This window comes from Schistocerca americana, chromosome 2, assembly GCF_021461395.2.
Source record: "Schistocerca americana isolate TAMUIC-IGC-003095 chromosome 2, iqSchAmer2.1, whole genome shotgun sequence".
NCBI lineage: Eukaryota > Metazoa > Arthropoda > Insecta > Orthoptera > Acrididae > Schistocerca > Schistocerca americana.
Genome location: NC_060120.1, coordinates 71,892,846 through 71,914,838, shown reverse-complemented (window position 1 = coordinate 71,914,838; position 21,993 = coordinate 71,892,846). Strand labels below are relative to the sequence as shown.

The window sequence follows — 21,993 nt, the reverse complement described above, 5'->3', positions numbered from 1 at the left end:
CGCCTGCCCTTGATGAGGACAGAGACCGCCTAGCCCTCACTGCCGATCTAGAGAAAAATTGAGCGCGGCGTTTTGCCTTTTCTGTGCGGATATCAAAGGACGAGTCGCTGTGCTACCCGTCGTTTGTTTTCGCGCCAAATATTTGGTGTATCCAGTCGAAAGAGTCGCTGCCCCCTCCGCCTGATCCTCCCAACGTGCTTTGGTTCAAATGGCTCTGAGCACTATGGGACTCAGCTTCTGAGGTCATTAGTCCCCTAGAACTTAGAACGAGTTAAACCTAACTAACCTAAGGACATCACACACATCCATGCCCGAGGCAGGATTCGAACCTGCGACCGTAGCGGTCTCGCGGTTCCAGACTGCAGCGCCTAGAACCACACGGCCACTTCGGCCGGCTATGTGCTTTGTATGAAGAACTTGACCAACTGGCGGGACACTGCCCCAGGCCGGTACCAACTCCCGCTCGTTAATGCGCAATTTCTTATGCGTAGAATGGAATGTTCCTACTGCGTTTCCAAGTTTTTTTGAGGTATAAGTGATATCCTGGTTTGGCACATTGGAAATAGCACTGAGTCGCCCTTCCACGTGTAGCTGTGTTTTTGAAAATTGGAAGCAAAGGGCGGAGAAGAACTTTCTGGGCTATTCTCCTCCCGGCAGCCATGTGGTCCTGATTGCCATACCCTAGCTGATTTTAAGGGGAAATGTAAGTGTCGCAGTTGCGGTAATGCAGTCCATATTCGGAGCAGCTCACAACTTACTTCTTATGCCATGCAAATTGTGTTGCCTAATCATAAAAATCTCATTTGTCTCTTTAACACTGAATTTTCAAGTTGCCCAGATAAAGATATCTTGCTTACCCGGACACTGATAGTGTCATTTTGTGGAATTGTTATTCAGATTGCTCTAAGTGCATCATAAAATGCAAATAAAAATCTTTTACACGCAGACTTGATTTGGACTGCAAGATCCCAGAACGTAGTTTTGCTCAACAGAAAGATGTAACGGAGCTGTTTCTCAGAGGGGGAGAAATGTTTTATTCCTATTCTGCATATTAGACCCACATAAAAACAAACCATTTTTGTGGAGAACAATTTTATGTACAGACATAATTAGTTATTTTGGAAAATTGTGGAGCCACAGGAATCCAAATAATTGTTCACTCTCTTTTATTTTGCAGTGTAAACAAGTGTCAGATGCCATGTTTGAGTTTAAAATGGCTCTGAGCACTATGGGACTCAACTGCTGAGGTCATTAGTCCCCTAGAACTTAGAACTAGTTAAACCTAACTAACCTAAGGACAACACACACATCCATGCCCGAGGCTGGATTCGAACCTGCGACCGTAGCGGTCTCGCGGTTCCAGACCATGTTTGAGTGATGCAATATTCGCTCACATATACTACCCATCAGGTCGTATTTACTAAATAAGTACTGCATTTGGCCAATTGAGACACAACTAGATTTCATTCTTGAAACTAATTAATTTTTGTGTCTTTCTGCATACAGATATGATAAATAGCTTTTAAATAGTAAGAACAAATTAACATACTTTTTCTAGTGTAATGGAAATTAAATACCATTTTAGAACATATTAGTTGACAGTCTCTCATTAACCATGAAGTTCACAACATGTCCTCATGAAATTTGTTACAGACAACTCTACCTTGTGTCGCATTGCAACATTATTACAGCTATCACGGTATCCCGATGTGGGAGAACATTAGCTCAACAGTTTCTTTAAGGGAAAGCAGTTCGAAGTTGAATTTCATTTGTATTTTGAGCAAAGTATCTGACCATCATGTATTTTTTTTTAAAACGAGAATATTGTGATATTCATACAGCATAAATTTGAGACTGTTGGGCACGCAAAATAGGTATTACACCCAGATTTTGTGTAATGTAACACAAATATCTGAATAATGGGGTAGATCAAAACAATGTTCCTAGCAAACCCAGTCGAAAAGATAACTTTAAGAATATTTGATATACAGAGTGAGTCTATTGCCATCTACAATAACTCAGAAAGCATGATAGTAGCTGAAAAGATGTGGGACAGATGTTGCATGGGACAACAGGGGCCATAATATGACGTTGGTTTCTTGTTGCTAGGTGGGGTCACGACAGAGGTATGAAGGTCAACTTTGTTTTTTTAAATGGGATGCTATAGTTTGGTATTTATTTTCTGATAGCGGCTGTAGAGACGAATCCAATGATATGTAACAGTAAGGTCTTTGAAGGTCAACCAAAGTCAAAAAGGTGAATGTCCATTTACAGAAGATGTTCGAAGTAATGACCATTGGTATCAATGCAAGGCTGCAATCTTCTTATCATGGATTGAGTGGTATTCCTTATCACATCGGAACTTATCGAAGCACATGCTCTGACAATTCTCTCTCGTATATCCTGCAAATAGTAAATATTCGCCGAATGCGGCGTATCCATCTAACCTGTACGGACATGTAAACACCATACGACGGGTTCGCAATCCAACACTAATAGGAACGGCAATACTAATATCGCTGAATCAAGCGTGTGTGAATAATGTATTCCCTCGAAGAACAGATCGATATGCTTATCATTTGCGGAGAATGCCAATGAATGTTAGTGAGAACTAGAGACTTATACGCTGAAAGATGTCCTCAACGTATTCACCCGACACGTCGTACATTTAAATATGTGTATGAGAAATTGAGAACAACTGTATCTTCAACGCATCGGAAACATAGCCGGTAAAGGAAAGTTACTAACGAGGAAACGGAAGTCGGTACTCATGCCACTGCGGTGTTAGTTCGCGTCAAATCGCAAGGGAATCTGGCATGAGCCAGAGTAGTATTGTTCGTCTTCTGCATCGCCATAAATATCATCCTTACCATATCAGTCTCCACCAAGAATTAACTAGTACGGATTGTGTGGTGTCACCGCCAGACACCACACTTGCTAGGTGGTAGCCTTTAAACCGGCCGCGGTCCGGCAGTATACGTCGGACCCGCGTGTCGCCACTATCAGTGATTGCAGACCGAGCGCCGCCACACGGCAGGTCTAGAGAGACTTCCTAGCACTCGCCCCAGTTGTACAACCGACTTTGCTAGCGATGGTTCACTGACAAAATACGCTCTCATTTGCCGAGACGATAGTTAGCATAGCCTTCAGCTACGTCATTTGCTACGACCTAGCAAGGCGCCATTATCAGTTGCTATTGATATTGTGAAGAATGTACAGACAAGAGCTACGTTCCACATTAATGGGTTTTCTAGTCTAACATCCTTGTCCTGTTCCAGACCTCACGCCAGCCTGCGTGAGCTAAACGCGTGCCTTTCGGCTTCCTCCAAACTCCGTGGGTTGGCTCCTGCCAATCCACAACAGATTGTATGCATCGCATTGAATTCTGCCGATGGGCTCAACTTCAGATTCACAGGGATGACACATTTATTAATTTGATTGATTTGATTTGATTTTCTGACGAGGCTACATTCACGAACCATTTGAAATGTTAATTTGCATAACATGCATTATTGTGGAACTGAAAATCCATGTTGGCTGCGGCAAGTCGCACACCAAAAACCGTGGTCGGTGAATGTATGGTATGGGATTCTGGAGGAACAGAAATATAGGACCCTATTTCACAGAGGCAAAAATCACAGAAAAAGTTACCCAAAAGATAAGCCTTATAATGGAGGATTTCACGAAGAGTGTAAAGATCATGATACAAGGAAGAAATTGCGAGTTCAAGACAAAAGATGCCAAAACCGCAGCAAATACCCAACACCGCAAAGAGAGAAACCGAAAATGCATTTCACACCAAAGAATACGAAACACCTACAACACGAGAATACCAAGCAACGGAAATGAATGGAAATGAAGAACACTGGACTGAAGTTACCCATAGAAGAAAAAGAAGACCAACTAAACAACAGGAGACGCTGACTGGCGCTGGACCACGAGACGCAAGTCTACAAGCTGCAGAAAAGACGGCCTGGCTCTATGTAGGACGGCTTAAACCTGAGACACCGGACTCAATAAAACAATTTCTCAATAAGAAAAGAATAAAAGAAAACGTGAAATGTGAAGAACCGGCAACAACAATAGTATGAAGTCTTTTAAAGTAGGCATCGCCTTTCACAACTTAGAGCTGGCGAATAAACCTGAATTCTGGCTAGCAGGAATCACCGTCAGACACTTTCGTTTTTCCCGTTTTTTTCGAGAAAACGGAGGGATGCCTCTTCCATAAGACACAAGAATGCAGCCCAAAAGAATGCAAAGAAGAAGGAGCAGTAGGAACCTTTAAGATCCTCCTGTGGAATATAGAAGGTCTAAAAAGTGCAACCAACACAGCTCCAACAGACTTTCTGCAGGGATATGACATAGCAGTCTCAACAGAAACATTCTTAACCGAAGACTGGTAACACCCAGAATTTTACTATACTCATCTTCATGCAAAACAAGGCGACAGAGAAAGACCCACTGGAGGAATAACTGTACTCATAAAACCGGAATTAACGCCAATAATTGCAACTATCAAAGAAGAACATACACTCCTGACAGAAACGAAACACATTACAATAATATCAGCATACTTCCAACCGAGCAAAACATGTATTGATATAATAGATGAAATAGGCCAGCTGATCACTCAGAGTAAACATAATAAATGTTGCTGGAGACTTAAATTGCAGAATGGATGTACAAATTTACAAAGCAAAAGTAACAGTGGAAAAGTTGCTGGAAGAAGGCTTTATCCTGTTAAACAATCCCAACATACCTTCATATATTTCCCACAACGGCAAAAGTACAATAGACATTGCGTTCATAAGGGGACCAATCAGGGGTAATGTATCACCTCTCTGGACTGCAGACCACACACCACTTCGGAAACATATCCCTCTGGCAATAAATATCCAAGGAGCATGGCGAAAAACGCATGAAAAGGAGGAAGAATCACTCTCGAGAACAATAGACGTCGGGAAAGTGGAAGCAGAATCCGATCATATAAAACAATTCGCGACTAGAGGAAGCAACAGAAGCGATAGGAGAACTCCTAAGACAAGCCGCCAACCCCAGATACAAAAGAAGAGCGAAAAAATGGTTCGACACAGAGTGTTACAGTCTAAGAAAAGATGTACTAGGAAGCCTACATCAACTAATACTCGGGAATTACGGCGCAAAACGAAGCATCTATAAGAAAACTCTAAAGGAAAAGAAGAGATCATTCTGGGCAAAAGAAGGAAAGAAACTAGTGGAAGAAGCCTCAAAAGACCCAAATATTGTGCTACGCCCCAGAAAACGAGCGGAAACACATTACATAGACATGAAAATGTGGGAGACGCACTTCGATAACGTACTGAATAAGGAAGGACCAAGAGGGAGACAGGAGGGCAGAGAGGATACAGTGCTGCAAACAACTGTGGATTGGATCCCATTGACCACGGAAGAGATCAAAGATGCCATTAACAGTACCAAGAGTAAAAAAGCTGCAGGCCCTGACAGACTTTATAGCGAATATCTGGAAGACACTGCCCAAATACTAACGCCAATGTGGACAAAACTCCACAATAAGTGTATAGAAACAGCCTCCATTCCGGAACAGTGGAGACAGTCAACAGTAAAAGTGCTTTATAAAGGAAAAGGAGACCCCCAAGGACCCTAGCAAATACAGAGGCTTAGCCCTTGAAAACTTACCTTTCAAAGTGTTCACGAAAATAATAACAGAAAGAATTAAGCAAATAATCGACAAACACCTCCCCGAAAGCCAAATGGGATTCAGAAAGGGAAGATCAACTCTGACAGCAATAGGACTCCTGCTAAAGAGCGTATGGGAAGCCCTTGAAGACAGATAAAAGTTCTATGTAGTATTCATAGATTTTACAAAAGCCTTTGACTTTATAAACAGAAAATTAATGACCAAAAAACTAGAGGAAACCCTGGGAAAAAACAACATCTGGACACGAATTATAAGCGCAATACTGCAATGGAACGAAGTAAGAATATCAGACAATCTCTCCCTATCGGGCCGCTACTCCAATCAAACGGAGTACTACAGGGAGACCCACTGAGTCCTCTGTTATTTATCCTTGCAGCAGAAGAAATTGTAAGAATACCCCAAAGGGAGGGTGTAGTCTCATATGCATATGCAGACGATATTGTAATAGGTGGAAAGAATATTGCAAAGTTACAAGAAGCGATAAACGATATTTAACATTGGTGTGTCGAACACGGCTTCGAAATAAATGTGGCGAAAACAGAAATGATGGTACTCAGAAATGGAGGAAGAACACCTGCATCAGCTAAGATCTTCATACGAGAGAGAAAACTGAAGATTGTACCGGACTACAAGTACCTAGGGGTCACAACACAAACAACTGCAAAATGTTTCACAAAACATGTAACAGAGAAAGTAATGCAAGCAATAATGGCAATACATGAAATACAATACATCAGATCCCTTAGCCTAAAGACAGCAATGGCACAATTCAGAGCCAAAATCTTCCCAATACTGACGTACGGCATAGAAATTATTAGACCACATCTTACAGTGAACAACCTAACAACACTAGAAAGAGTGAAGGCGACCTATATAAAGAATGCAATAGGAGTGTCCAAAATAACACGATCGAGACCTGTATACCTGCTGGCGAGGGAACCCTTCCTCATTGAAGACTTTCGGACAATCCTGAAGCTACCCAATAGCAGCGCCTTGGAAAGTCTACTTAAAACATTGAAGGAAAAACGGCAAGACGTACCTCCAGAATTTTACAGCACAGGTGCCATGATTGACCGAACATGGACAAAGGAAAACTTAGAAATGAGACACGTGTTCACCAGATTGGCAGTCCATGGTTTACACCACCTTATTTGCAACAACACGTCACATCATGAACCAAACGAAATGTGTGAGTGTAAACTGTGTCACCAAATTTGCAAACGTTACCATATAGAGCTCTGTGCCAAAAGGACACGAACAATAAGTGATATGCAAATCACAATATGCGAAATTTCTAATTTATCTTATTATTATCACTGTACATCGAATTTGTAAGGCTATTTGGCTGCAATAAACTTATTATTATATTTCATCGAAGGAAATTTTAATGGTAGGAAGTACAGCATGTTCGTGCCAGAAACATTAGGTCTGTTATTGGAAGAAATACCTATAGGAACAAGGAACAGAATGTGGTATCAACACGACGGGTGTAAAGCCTATTTTTCGCTGATGGCTAGAAATGAGTAGCAGGGACGATTCCCAGATCGTTGGATTCGGCGAGGAGATGTGTGGCGGCCAGCTCGTTCGCCAGACTTGACGCCTCTGGATTTTTCCTTGTGGTGATTCGTAAATTGTTTATAAAGACGTTGCAACTAAACCTGAAGATATGCAAGAGAGAATTGTCAGAGCATGTGCTTCAATAAGTGTCGATGTGATAAGGAATACCACTCAACCCATGATAAGAAGATTGCAGCACTACATTCATACCAATGGCCATCACTTCGAACACCTTCTGTAAATGGACGTTCATGCCACCTTTTTGACCTTCGTTGACCCCTACAAAGACCTTACTGTTAAACATCATCGGATTCGTCTCAATAACCGCTATCAGACAATAAGTACCAAACTATAACATCCCATTTATATATAAAAAATAGTTGACTTTCATATCTCTGACGCGACCCCACCTAGAAACAAAAGACCAACGTCACATTATGGCCCCCGATGTCCCATGTAACTTTTGTCCCACCAACGTTTCAGCTACTATCATACTTCCGGAGTTATTCTAGGTGGCAATAGTTAATGACTCACCCTGCATATCATGTTGAATGGAGACTCCTGGTGTTAATGTTTTGATATTAATAAAACATTTTAACTGTCAATATGACACCTCAAATTCATACTTTTGAACTATGTACAAGCCTGAGGGATGGTATTAATTCACCTTTGTGCCACTGTTTCGTGGTTATTTTATTGAGAGTAATGGACACATCCCCCCCATGAACCATGGACCTTGCCGTTGGTGGGGAGGCTTGCGTGCCTCAGCGATACAGATGGCCGTACCGTAGGTGCAACTAAAACGGAGGGGTTTCTGTTGAGAGGCCAGACAAACATGTGGTTCCTGAAGAGGGGCAGCAGCCTTTTCAGTAGTTGCAGGGGCAACAGTCTGGATGATTGACTGATCTGGCCCTGTAACAATAACCAAAACGGCCTTGCTGTTGTGGTACTGCGAACGGCTGAAAGCAAGGGGAAACTACAGCCGTATTTTTTCCCGAGGACATGCAGCTTTACTGTATGATTAAATGATGATGGCGTCCTCTTGGGTAAAATATTCCGGAGGTAAAATAGTCCCCCATTCGGATCTCCGGGCGGGGACTACTCAGGAGCACGTCGTTATCAGGAGACAGAAAACTGGCGTTCTACGGATCGGAGCGTGGAATGTCAGATCCCTTACTCGGGCAGGTAGGTTAGAAAATTTAAAAAGGGAAATGGATAGGTTAAAGTTAGATATAGTGGGAATTAGTGAAGTTCGGTGGCAGGAGGAACAAGACTTTTGGTCAGGTGTATACAGGGTTATAAATACAAAATCAAATAGGGGTAATGCAGGAGTAGGTTTAATAATGAATAAAAAAATAGGAGTCCGGGTTAGCTACTACAAACAGCATAGTGAACGCATTATTGTGGCCAAGATAGACACGAAGCCCACGCCCACTACAGTAGTACAAGTTTATATGCCAACTAGCTCTGCAGATGATGAAGAAATAGATGAAATGTATGACGAGATAAAAGAAATTATTCAGGTAGTGAAGGGAGACGAAAATTTAATAGTCATGGGTGACTGGAATTCGTCAGTAGGAAAAGGGAGAGAAGGAAACATAGTAGGTGAATATGGATTGGAGGGAAGAAATGAAAGAGGAAGCCGCCTTGTAGAATTTTGCACAGAGCATAACTTAATCATAACTAACACTTGGTTCAAGAATCATAAAAGAAGGTTGTATACCTGGAGAATCCTGGAGATACTAAAAGGTATCAGATAGATTATGTAATGGTAAGACAGAGATTTAGGAACCAGGTTTTAAATTGTAAGACATTTCCAGGGGCAGATGTGGATTCTGACCACAATCTATTGGTTATGAACTGCAGATTGAAACTGAAGAAACTGCAAAAAGGTGGGAATTTAAGGGGATGGGACCTGGATAAACTGAAAGTACCAGAGGTTGTAGAGAGTTTCAGGGAGAGCATAAGGGAACAATTGACAGGAATGGGGGAAAGAAATACAGTGGAAAAAGAATGGGTAGCTCTGAGGGTTGAAGTAGTGAAGGCAGCAGACGATCAAGTAGGTAAAAAGACGAGGGCTAATAGAAATCCTTGGGTAACAGAAGAAATATTGAATTTAATTGATGAAAGGAGAAAATATAAAAATGCAGTAAATGAAGCAGGCAAAAAGGAATACAAACGTCTCAAAAATGAGATCGACAGGAAGTGCAAAATGGCTAAGCAGGGATGGCTAGAGGACAAATGTAAGGATGTAGAGGCTTGTCTCACTAGGGGTAAGATAGATACTGCCTACAGGAAAATTAAAGAGACCTTTGGAGAGAGGAGAACCACTTGCATGAATATCAAGAGCTCAGATGGCAACCCAGTTCTAAGCAAGGAAGGGAAGGCAGAAAGGTGGAAGGAGTATATAGAGGGTTTATACAAGGGCAATGTACTTGAGGACAATATTATGGAAATGGAAGAGGATGTAGACGAAGACGAAATGGGAGATAAGATACTGCGTGAAGAGTTTGACAGAGCACTGAAAGACCTGAGTCGAAACAAGGCCCCGGGAGTAGACAACATTCCATTAGAACTACTGATGGCCTTGGGAGAGCCAGTCATGTCAAAACTCTACCATCTGGTGAGTAAGACGTATGAGACAGGCGAAATACCCTCAGACTTCAAGAAGAATATAATAATTCCAATCCCACAGAAAGCAGGTGTTGACAGATGTGAAAATTATCGAACTATCAGTTTAATATGTCACAGCTGCAAAATACTAACGCGAATTCTTTACAGACGAATGGAAAAACTGATAGAAGCGGACCTCGGGGAAGATCAGTTTGAATTCCGTAGAAATGTTGGAACACGTGAGGCAATACTAACCTTACGACTTATCTTAGAAGAAAGATTAAGAAAAGGCAAACCTACGTTTCTAGCATTTGTAGACTTAGAGAAAGCTTTTGACAATGTTAACTGGAATACTCTCTTTCAAATTCTGAAGGTGGCAGGGGTAAAATGTAGGGAGCGAAAGGCTATTTACAATTTGTACAGAAACCAGATGGCAGTTACAAGAGTCGAGGGACATGAAAGGGAAGCAGTGGTTGGGAAAGGAGTGAGACAGGGTTGTAGCCTCTCCCCGATGTCATTCAATCTGTATATTGAGCAAGCAGTAAAGGAAACAAAAGAAAAATTCGGACTAGGTATTAAAATTCATGGAGAAGAAGTAAAAACTTTGAGGTTCGCCAATGACATTGTAATTCTGTCAGAGACAGCAAAGGACTTGGAAGAGCTGTTGAACGGAATGGACAGTGTCTTGAAAGGAGGATATAAGATGAACATCAACAAAAGCAAAACGAGGATAATGGAATGTAGTCAAATTAAATCGGGTGATGCTGAGGGAATTAGATTAGGAAATGAGACACTTAAAGTTGTAAAGGAGTTTTGCTATTTAGGGAGTAAAATAACTGATGATGGTCGAAGTAGAGAGGATATAAAATGTAGACTGGCAATGGCAAGGAAATCGTTTCTGAAGAAGAAAAATTTGTTAACATCGAGTATAGATTTAAGTGTCAGGAAGTCGTTTCTGAAAGTATTTGTATGGAGTGTAGCCATGTATGGAAGTGAAACATGGACGATAAATAGTTTGGACAAGAAGAGAATAGAAGCTTTCGAAATGTGGTGCTACAGAAGAATGCTGAAGATAAAGTGGGTAGATCACGTAACTAATGAGGAGGTATTGAATAGGATTGGGGAGAAGAGAAGTTTGTGGCACAACTTGACTAGAAAGGGATCGGTTGGTAGGACATGTTTTGAGGCATCAAGCAATCACAAATTTAGCATTGGAGGGCAGCGTGGAGGGTAAAAATCGTAGAGGGAGACCAAGAGATGAATACACTAAGCAGATTCAGAAGGATGTAGGTTGCAGTAAGTACTGGGAGATGAAGAAGCTTGCACAGGATAGAGTAGCATGGAGAGCTGCATCAAACGAGTCTCAGGACTGAAGACCACAACAACAACAACAATGGACACATTGGAAGGAAAGATTTGCGTTTTTTCTCAGTGTTGCCCCTTGTTGCTGTTTGTCGGCAGAAGGCTGTCAGTGAGTCTTACTTGATGGGATCAGCATCTCGAGGAAGTTGAACAGTTTCATGAATGTGTTGCCACGGTCAGCTGAGTGCTTTTGTCGGATAGAACTGGTGCCTGTCCTTACTGACGGCAGAGACCACCATGCCTCAACTGCTCTCCCCAGAGAGAAACTGAGAATGGCATTTTTTGAAATTTCTAAGTGGACATCAAACGATGGGACGCCATGGCACCACCTGAGCAGCATGAGAAAGTCAGTTGCTTATCCTCCAAATTTATGGTGTATCGAGTCACATAAGTCACCTCTGGCACCATTCTTGGATCGAAGATGACGATCTGTAGGTTGTACATCAGACCACTATCAACCTCTTGTTTGTTTCACCAGGAGTGGGACGTTTATGTTGTGTTCCTCTCTTTTTTAGTGAAAAAAGAAATATTCTCTTTCGTCAATTTGGCAATAGCATTGAGTCATCCCCTACACTTGGAGATTTTTTAATTACTTTTTGAAATTGGAAGCTGAGGACGTAGAAGAAGTTTCTAGGCTATTCATCTCATGACTGCCATGTGGTGCTGACTGGCGCACCCTAACTTGCTTTTGGCGGAAATGTAAGTGCTGCAGTTGTGGTACTGCGATCCACATTCTGTGCAGATAAATCCTATGATACAATACTTGTTCCCCAATAGTGATGCTGTTTCCCGTCAGGGTACCTAATCACACAGCTCCCGTCGTTCAGGACTAATTTTGTGAGCATGAGGGTAAACTGCCGCATCTCTCCTGCCCACGACAGTCATCACATCTTCGTGCACTACTCTGGAGAGAAAGGTGTACCATCGCTATCCACTCCATCTCCGTTACCTGAAGTTACCATTGCTTTGCGGGCCCCGATAACATGTTCCATGCAGGATGGGATCGACGCGTATAAGGCGCGAATGGCGTCCCGTTGCATAGCCATCCAAGCTGCGTTCACCTGGTTACATAGCTCATCTGTGGTGGTCTGCATTGGGTCACAGCACTGCAACCGTCTTTCACCATATCCCAATGGTATGAGATTTGCTCCAAAATGCTACAGGACCTGCAATCATCCATTTCGAGACGACTGGAAGCTGTTTTGGATGCCAACGGGTTTACTGCACCGTATTGAGCATCGGAATGTGTTAAGTTTATGGTGTTACTGTTGTGGACTGGCAAGACAGCCAGTCCACTAGGAGGAAGCCGAAAGGCACGTGTTTAAGCTCGCGCAGGCTGGCGTGAAGTCTGGAACAGGACACGGAAATGAGAATAGCCAAAAACGTACGTAGCTGCTGGAATACTTAACTTTAATCCCTAATTGGTGAACATCGCTCGTGACGGTACATGTTTTACAGCTAGGTCGTAGCAAATGACGTAGCTGAAGGCTATGCTAACTATCTTCTCGGCAAATGAGAGCGTAATTTGTCAGTGAACCATCGCTAGCAAAGTCGGCTATACAACTGAGGCGAGTGCTAGGAAGTCTCTCTAGACCTGCCGTGTGGCGGCGCTCGGTCTGCAATCACTGATAGTGGCGACACGCGGGTCCGACGTATACTAACGGACCGAGGCCGATTTAAAGGCTACCACCTAGCAAGTGTGGTGTCTGGCGGTGACACCACAGTTACCATATTTTTTGTCCGCTATCTGCACATATAGCAGAACTCATGCATTGTCAACAACCAGAAGAACGTCGGAAGTGTCATTCAGAAGACGCGCTCGTCTGCTGATGTACTCTCACCTGTACACAGAAATTGATGCAGTGTGGGAAATATTAGAATACACAAATTTTTTATTGAATTTTGTAGTCTGACAACTGTAATGCAAAGTTGTAACAGAATTATTCTACATGTGTATTAACCATTTTCCTTTATTTAGAGGTTCGAAACAACGCTAAAGTGATGTATAAGTTTTCTTGAATACAGTGCAAGGTTACATAAATGCGTGATAAACTGATAGACCGCACCGACTACAGTCACCTGGAAATATCGGTGAGGTGCAGAGAACTGGCGTGGTGTCAGCAAACAATGTGTTCATACTGGACCACAGTAGGCTTCTTAATGTAAGGGATCGGAGATACGTCCAGCAAAGAGCACCGCCCTCGTCTTTTGATCCAGTATGTAGAAAAGAAAAGGATGGTCTGCCTTGAAAAAGATCGGTGGTGGAGGCGTTGTAAATACACTTGGCGCTGGGACAAAATGAACACCTGCAACAGATAAATCAACATTTCAGATTCCGTGTAACTCAATAATTTACCATACCTAATTGCATTGATGGCTTAAAACTTGTTTTTATTTTTTATTTTGTACCCAAGTACAGATCTACTTTACTGGCCATTAAAATTGACACACCACGAAGATGACGTGCAACAGACTCGAAATTTAACAGACAGGAAGAAGATGCTGTGATATGCAAATGATTATCTTTTCAGAGCATTCACACAAAGTTGGCGCCGGTGGCGACACCTACAACGTCCTGACATGAGGAAAGTTTCCAACCGATTTCTCATACACAAACAACAGTTGACCGGCGTTGCCTGGTGAAACGTTGTTGTGATGCCTCGTGTAAGGAGGAGAAATGCGTACCATCACGTTTCCGACTCTGATAAAGGTCAGATTGTAGCCTATCGCGATTGCGGTTTATCGTATCGAAACATTGCTGCTCGCGTTGGTCGAGATCCAATGACTGTTAACAGAACATGGAATCGGTGCGTTCAGGAGGGTAATACGGAACGCCGTGCTGGATCCCAACGGCCTCGTATCACTAGCAGTCGAGATGACAGGCATCTTCTCCGCATGGCTGTAACGGATCGTGCAGCCACGTCTCGATCCCTGAGTCAACAGATGGGGACGTTTGCAAGACAGCAACCATCTGCACGAACAGTTCGACGACGTTTGCAGCAGCATGGACTATCAGCTCGGAGACCATGGCTACGGTTGCCCTTGACGCTGCATCACAGACGGGAGCGCCTGCGATGGTGTACTCAACCACGAACCTGGGTGCACGAATGGCAAAACGTCATTTTTTCCGATGAATCCAGGTTCTGTTTACAGCATCATGACGGTCGCATCCGTGTTTGGCGACATCGCGGTGAACGCACATTGGATGCGTGTATTCGTCATCGACATACCGGCGTATCACCCGGCGTGATGGTATGGGGTGCCATTGGTTACACGTCTCGGTCACCTCTTGTTCGCACTGACGGCACTTTGAACAGTGGACATTACATTTCAGATGTGTTACGACCCGTGGCTCTACCCTTCATTCGATCCCTGCGAAACCCTACATTTCAGCAGGATAATGCACGACCGCATGTTGCAGGTCCTGTGCGGGCCTTTCTGGATACAGAAAATGTTCGACTGCTGCCATGGCCAGCACATTCTCCAGATCGCTCACCAATTGAAAACGTCTGGTCAATGGTGGCCGAGCAACTGGCTCGTCACAATACACCAGTCACTGCTTTTGATGAACTGTGGTATCGTGTTAAAGCTGCATGGGCAGCTGTACCTGTACACGCCATCCAAGCTCTGTTTGACCCAATGCCCAGGCGTATCAAGGCCGTTATTACGGCCAGAGGTCGTTGTTCTGGGTACTGATTTCTCAGGATCTATGCACCCAAATTGCATGATAATGTAATCACATGTCAGTTCTAGTATAATATATTTGTCCAATGAATACCCGTTTATCATCTGCATTTCTTCTTGGTGTAGCAATTTTAATGGCCTGTAGTGTATAACAGAATTGAAATTAAACTGAAAGAGAATCGTTGCACTTTATAGACCCTACAAATAGTCGTCACTGCTAATTACTTTCAGCTATCACAAGGTGATAGCTTATAATAAGGGCACCGAAGAGTTTGACCGCAACTAAAACTCGTTTACTTATTTTCCGTGTTCTTTCAAACAAGTTTCTTTTTCAAAACTTTGCCTTGATATTAACTGTAAACAGATGTTACTGGGCTCGAGCTGCGCCAAGCTGGTGGCATTTCAGTACCTGGTGCTCCTACTTCACGGCGCCACAATACCCGACACCGTCCGCTTAGCCCGTAAAGTGGCCCGATTAATTTCAGCGCGTTGGTCGCGCAGAGCAGAAATCGTTCCATCGCTGTTCAGCATCCAACATACACCATAAGGAGCGTTACAGACAATGGTAGGCACTCCTTTCAGAATGATACGCTGGCAGATATTAATCCGGAGATTCTCATGTGCATTACCTGCTTGCAGCACCTACCTTCTTTGGAGAAAGCTTTTCATGTGCCATAAGCGTACCTCTACGCATACCTGTAACTACTGATAGCCTTGGGAGAGCCAGTCCTGACAAAACTCTACCATCTAGTGAGCTAGATGTATGGGACAGGCGAAATACCCTCGGACTTCAAGAAGAATATAATAATTCCAATCCCAAAGAAAGCATGTGTTGACAGATGTGAAAATTACCGAACTATCAGTTTAATAAGTCACAGCTGCAAAATACTAACGCGCATTCTTTACAGACGAATGGAAAAACTGGTAGAAGCCGACCTCAGGGAAGATCAGTTTGGATTCCGTAGAAATGTTGGAACATGTGAGGCAATACTGACGTTACGACGTATCTTAGAAGAAAGATTAAGGAAAGGCAAACCTACGTTTCTAGCATTTGTAGACTTAGAGAAAGCTTTTGACAATGTTGACTGGAATACTCTCTTTCAAATTCTAAAGGAGGCAGCGGTAAAATACAGGGAGCGAAAGGCTATTTACAATTTGTACAGAAACCAGATGGCAGTTATAAGAGTCGAGGGACACGAAAGGGAAGCAGTGGTTGGGGAGGGAGTGAGACAGGGTTGTATCCTCTCCCCGATGGTTTTCAATCTCTATATTGAGCAAGCAGTAAAGGAAACAAAAGAAAATTTCTGATTAGGTTTTAAAATCCATGGAGAAGAAATAAAAACTTTGAGGTTCGCCGATGACATTGTAATTCTGTCAGAGACAGCAAAGGACTTGGAAGAGCAGTTGAACGGAATGGACAGTGTCTTGAATGCAGGGTATAGGATCAACATCAACAAAAGAAAGCCAGGATAATGGAATGTAGTCGAATTAAATCGGGTGATTCTGCCGGAATTAGATTAGGAAATGAGACACTTAAAGTAGTAAAGGAGTTTTGCTATTTGGGGAGCAAACTAACTGATGATGATCGAAGTAGAGAGGATATAAAATGTAGACTGGCAATGGCAAGGAAACCGTTTCTGAAGAAGAGAAATTTGTTAACATCGAGTATAGGTTTATGTGTCAGGAAGTCGTTTCTGAAAGTATTTGTATGGAGTGTAGCCATGTATGGAAGTGAAACGTGGACGATAAATAGCTTAGACGAGAAGAGAATAGAAGCTTTCGAAATGTGGTGCTACAGAAGAATGCTGAAGATCAGGTGGGTAGATCACATAACTAATGAGGAGGTATTGAATAGAACTGGGGAGAAGAGGAGTTTGTGGCACAACTTGAAAAGAAGAAGGGACTGGTTGGTAGGACATGTTCTGAGGTATCAGGGGATCACAAATTTAGCACTGGAGGGCAGCGTGGAGGGTAAAAATCGCAGAGGGAGACCAAGAGATGAATACGCTAATCAGATTCAGAAGGATGTAGGCTGCAGTAAGTACTGAGAGATGAAGAAGCTTGCACAGGATAGAGTAGCATGGAGAGCTGCATCAAACCAGTCTCAGGACTGAAGACCACAACAACAACAACAACAAGCGTACCTCAGGGGGCTGCAATGCGTTAACTATGTAATGGGAAAAGGCCTCCATCTTCATTATCTTGGTATTTGAGGAACGTCTCTGCTCACATGATAGATACAAAATACGTATGCATATTGATATTTTTCACTACAGTTGGTATCTAGTGCAGAGTCCAGTAGCTGCTAAGATAATAAGAACTAATAAACTTTTATAATGCACGAAGATTGTTAAATCTCTAGAGTGATGTTCTCACTCCGTAATGGAGTTTGTACTGACATGAAACTTCGTGGCAGAATAAAACTGTGTGTAGACCGAGACTCGAACTCGGGACCTTTACCTTCAAAGCAGGTGGTCTACAAGTTGAATTATCGAAGCACGACTTACGAACTGCCTCACAGTTTTACTTCTTACCTTCAAAACTTAACAGTTCTCCTGAAAAAACTTGCAAGACTAGCATTCCTGGGAGAATGGATATTGCGGAGATATGGCGTAACTACATGCTGGGGATAATTTCCTCATATTTTTGGACCACTGTCGTACGATAATGTTTTTAACGAGACCTCCGCCATTCGAACATGCAGACTTCTTTATTTCATATAACTGTAATGATTTTGGCTTTAGGTCGTTATCAAATACAATAATGGTGGATATAATTAGACTTTGTTAAGTGAAGTCATCGTCAAGATTTATTGAGCTGAGTGTCCCACCGTGTAGATAACAATAAAGTCACATAAATGTATGGCAGACAGGTAACAAATATGTTTTCCAACGATAAAACGATTAAGCCACAAAATCAACATCAATACAGTCGTTACACTTGCAGTGACCATGGTCTGAAAATATAGTATGGAAGTTACTGGTTTAATATCAGTAACTTCCAATTACGCTAACATAATTCGTCTACCATCTTTGTGCTATATACCATTAGTACTAAATGCAACACATTCCTCACATGACCATCCGGCTATCTGGAATCTGAAAGATAAATAATCACGTTGAGTAGTTGGTACATTTCAGTGATACATAATCCACAACTTGCCAGCTGAATTGTAAAATCAAAACTTTCGTCTTTTGCAGCTGAAATTTATTCTTGACTGCAGACATGTTCCGCCTATTCATGTTAGGCATCCTCAGTGGTCTTCAATACATATAAAATTATTTAATTATATATATTTTGATGTAACATACGTGGTGATTTTTGGAATTTGTGTAGCTCTAGCTGTTTCTATTTGCAGTTATATGTTTGTGTTTTCTACTCAGATTCATTTTTGTGATCTGTTCATCCAGTCGTCTGTAGTTTTATACGCGCTAAATGCACATGGTACAGGTTTCTTCAAGTAAATACTTCTGTGCACATAGCCTGTACTGCAGAAAACTGCACACGTTTGGACTCCTCTTGGCCATATGCTATGATTCAGGCAGAGTGAAATGTGGTGCCGGGATGGGTATGGGGGAAGGGTATGTGAAGGATCACTGTCCGTGTGTGTTTGTGTGAGTATGTGTGTGTGTGAGTGAGTGCGTAAATTTTTATTTATTACTTATTTAAGTGTTTAACAATTTTCATGTTAGACTGTGGATTAGTTTGAATATTGATATTCTGTTGTCATTCTTTTTCTCATTGAGAATATCCTCATTTTTATTTATGGCCTTCTGCATTAAATATTCTTTCAGTAGAGTGAGTACTCCCTTCTTTTTGTTGTCGTGGCCCAAGATTGGAATGTCTGTTTTTATCACAGTGTGATGGTGATTTTATTTTATTTGATTTCAGCATATGTGAAGTACATACATCCATTCTTCGGTACTCTTATGTGTTCTTTGTAGCTGATGTTAAAATTTCTTGCAGTCATCTCAAAATATTTAAAGTTGCAGCTGTTACACATTAATTCGTATATACCTGAACTGTTGTATTTAACTTTCTTTTCTGTCACAGCTTCTTTTGTATTGTGCTATTTATCTTGGAGGATATATTAATTTTATGTTTTTTGAAGATGTTACTAATTTTGTGTGTGAGCTGATTGTTGTATGTCGTGGTATGCCATTTTTCGTTGAGAGCTCTGATTTTCTGGCGTGAGTGTGCATTGTGTGTTACTGTCCGCGTATTTTGGGAAATGTTTATCTAAAGAAACAGGGATACAATCACAATAATGCTTGAATAACTAGAGGTCCCAATTTTCTAATTTTTTTTTCGTCTCTGGGGCAGAGCAAAGTGACGTAATGAAAACCACACAATGAATAATACGGGTGAGTTTTTGGTTTCTTCTTGGGCAGCAAGTTACTTACCAGTTGCTGCAGCAGCTTCTGTGCCCTCTTCGTTAACCTCGATGAAAGCTTTGTGGAATACGTCGTCCACTTTAAGTCGTTTCATGCTAATTCCAGAAAAATTGGCGTCGTCATCATCGAACATGTCAGTCATTCCCAGCTGAAATTGAAACGACGTTTAGCTTAAAACACGATTTTCTTGTACATTGTTTCTTGTTTCCTTAGATAATACATATTATCGAAAATTACAATAACAGTTCTAAATGCATTCACCAGCTGTGTTGAAAACAGTACTAAGAAATTTCTGACAGTGACAGACTGCTCACTAGAGAACATGTTGAACTTTTGGAAGGGAGACTGAATGAAATTAATACGCTGTTCACCGCTAAATATGTTCCAACTTCTTAGCAGCGCATCTACAGTCCCTCTGAACCACACCTGTTCGTAATTTTTGCACTACCAAAGAGGGCATAAATTGCTCTTAATAATGGCAATTTTTTCTCAGCAGGAGCAGCAGAAATCCTGGTGTTCAGTTTGAACTCCATTGTTCCCTAACTTGGGTAGCAGCAATATTACATACAGAACAGTGCTTCAAATTTATTGTAATTAAGAAAGAACTTATGTCTGGGTATTCGGCGGCTTCCGCGCGCCTGTGTCATTCGGACGGCAGCTAGCGGATAGATACATACATGACACATTGTTCTACCACGACAAATGTGTTCTTACGGTGCAGCAGTGCCTAATAGGTAGTTACGGCTGCGGCCGAAAGGTGTCAGCATCTTACGGACCATGAAATAATGAAGCCAAAACCAGTATTTTGGAAATGAAACTTTCCCTGCCGTGTATATTACGACTTCAGTTAATTATCGTTGATTCAATATGTTTAGTTATTAGTGTGAATGAAGTTGTGAATGCAAAGTCATATAATAAATAAATACTGTTATGCCCATTGACGGAGTATACGTTAGCATGAGAACTGTGTATATACAGTGTGTGAGCAGCATGCTCAGGGGATGGTTTGTAAAAAGCAATTAGTCAGTTTATGGAATTGGGGAACATGAAACATTTTAGGATAATTCAGTTATTATCGAGGGATCTATTATGGATTTGTAAATTTGTTCTTTTAATAAACAGCTTATCAAAATTCGTAAGTTGTGATTGGTTAAGTGTATAGGACGCGGGGTTGAACGGTGTAATAGTATCTCAGCCAATCCGAGGACAATACCTTCGCGCGTAGATTGTGGGCCAGAGAATTGTTTTGCGAAGTCCTAAGTTCAGTTCGGAGCTCAGCCTTCATTATATACAGAAGCGCCCGCAAGAACCTCTGACTAACGTGGTAATTTAGGGAATTAAGCGCTTGTCTTAACTGTGGAGAGCCGCAAAGTAACCGCGAGCGAGTGAGAAACACGAACACGCGAAATTCCGATTTTTCTATATGAACTGCCACTTTTGAATTATCCGAAAACCGCGTGGTATGTTATACAAGTTGTGATCGCAAACTGGACATTCATAGTGGTCAATTTATGTAATATTCGAACGAGCATTCAGTCACAAACCCGTTTTGTAATATTTCCGGTAAAGGTTGGGTTAAATACTATAAGCTGGCTATTATGAGTGATTGTAATAGCGTATGTGTATGTGAAGTGCGTGTGTGGGTGGGTGGGTGCGTGTGGGTATGTGTGTCGAAATTGTAACTTCAGACCAGCAAGGACTTGACGGATTCTTGTACCAAACAAGTAACAATATGTCGACGCTTTCACCCATTGACTATCTATCCGTTAATAGCTGAGTTAACCCGTAAACTAAAATATTTAATGCGACCTACAGATATAATTGGTGTGGCTGGTTCTACTACAGGTTGTCCAGTCTAGCAACACTGATTTTTTTCTATCAGGGAAGGTGTGTGGACTTGACTGAATCAGGAGATATTACCGAAAATTGAGTGGGCATTATCTGTAGGAGAAACAGTTGACTGCCCCGGTGCAGATAAGCGCAATGCATCACTCAATCACTGGTGTTGCAGAAAATATTTCCAGATGCACATCTGTTAATAGCCACTAGAAAAAAAAACAATTGTTCAGTACAGTAGCTCCGTAGCTTTACTTCAAACAATACATCACCGCTTTCTGTAGTATATGTGGTTCACGTTTTAGGTGCGGGCTCGAATTCACTTTTCTCCTCTACGAGTAGACAAGTTCATCGTGCATATGGCGGTTTCATTCAACTGACATATATTTGGCAAAATACACGAATCATTGTAACTGAGAATTCCTGTGACACCAACATTCGTCATTTAGTACTTTTGTCGTCACTGACCCGATGGATTTCTTTCTGTGACAGTTTGTGAAAAGATAATTATAAGGCACTCACCTGGCCAGTGTTAAAAATTTGCGTTTCCGGATTACGTCAGAGATACGGCTGGTCACATCACCACTTGTGAATGTGTGGCAGAATGTCGATTATCACCTAGCCGGCGCTACGCTATCAGTAGAGGTCACAACGAAATTCTGTAAGGTATTTTTGTCAGGTGAATAATCCCCAGCGAAACAGACGCAACAATTTCCAAGATATGCATCTTTGTTTTCAGTCTTTTCATTCCCGAACACCCTGCATTTCCCTGTAAGCTATGCAATACTCGTAAGGCTTTCAACAAGAGAAAAGGTGTTCACGTATGGTGACAAGGTTTAATTGCCACAG

General features: G+C 42.0%; 1 protein-coding gene across 2 annotated transcripts in view; it reads right to left on the bottom strand.

The window, feature by feature from the left end:
* Positions 1-13,184: 13,184 nt before the first annotated feature.
* Positions 13,185-21,993, bottom strand: part of LOC124595102 (serpin B6-like) — a 62,417-nt gene continuing 53,608 nt past the window's right edge. For both annotated transcript variants that reach the window (XM_047133695.1, XM_047133698.1), the window contains exons 7-8: positions 19,318-19,456; positions 13,185-13,536 (exon numbers count right to left, since the gene is read on the bottom strand). In XM_047133695.1, the coding sequence (XP_046989651.1) occupies positions 13,388-13,536; positions 19,318-19,456 (288 nt within the window). In that variant the 3' untranslated portion in view covers positions 13,185-13,387. The remainder of the gene's footprint in view (positions 13,537-19,317; positions 19,457-21,993) is intronic.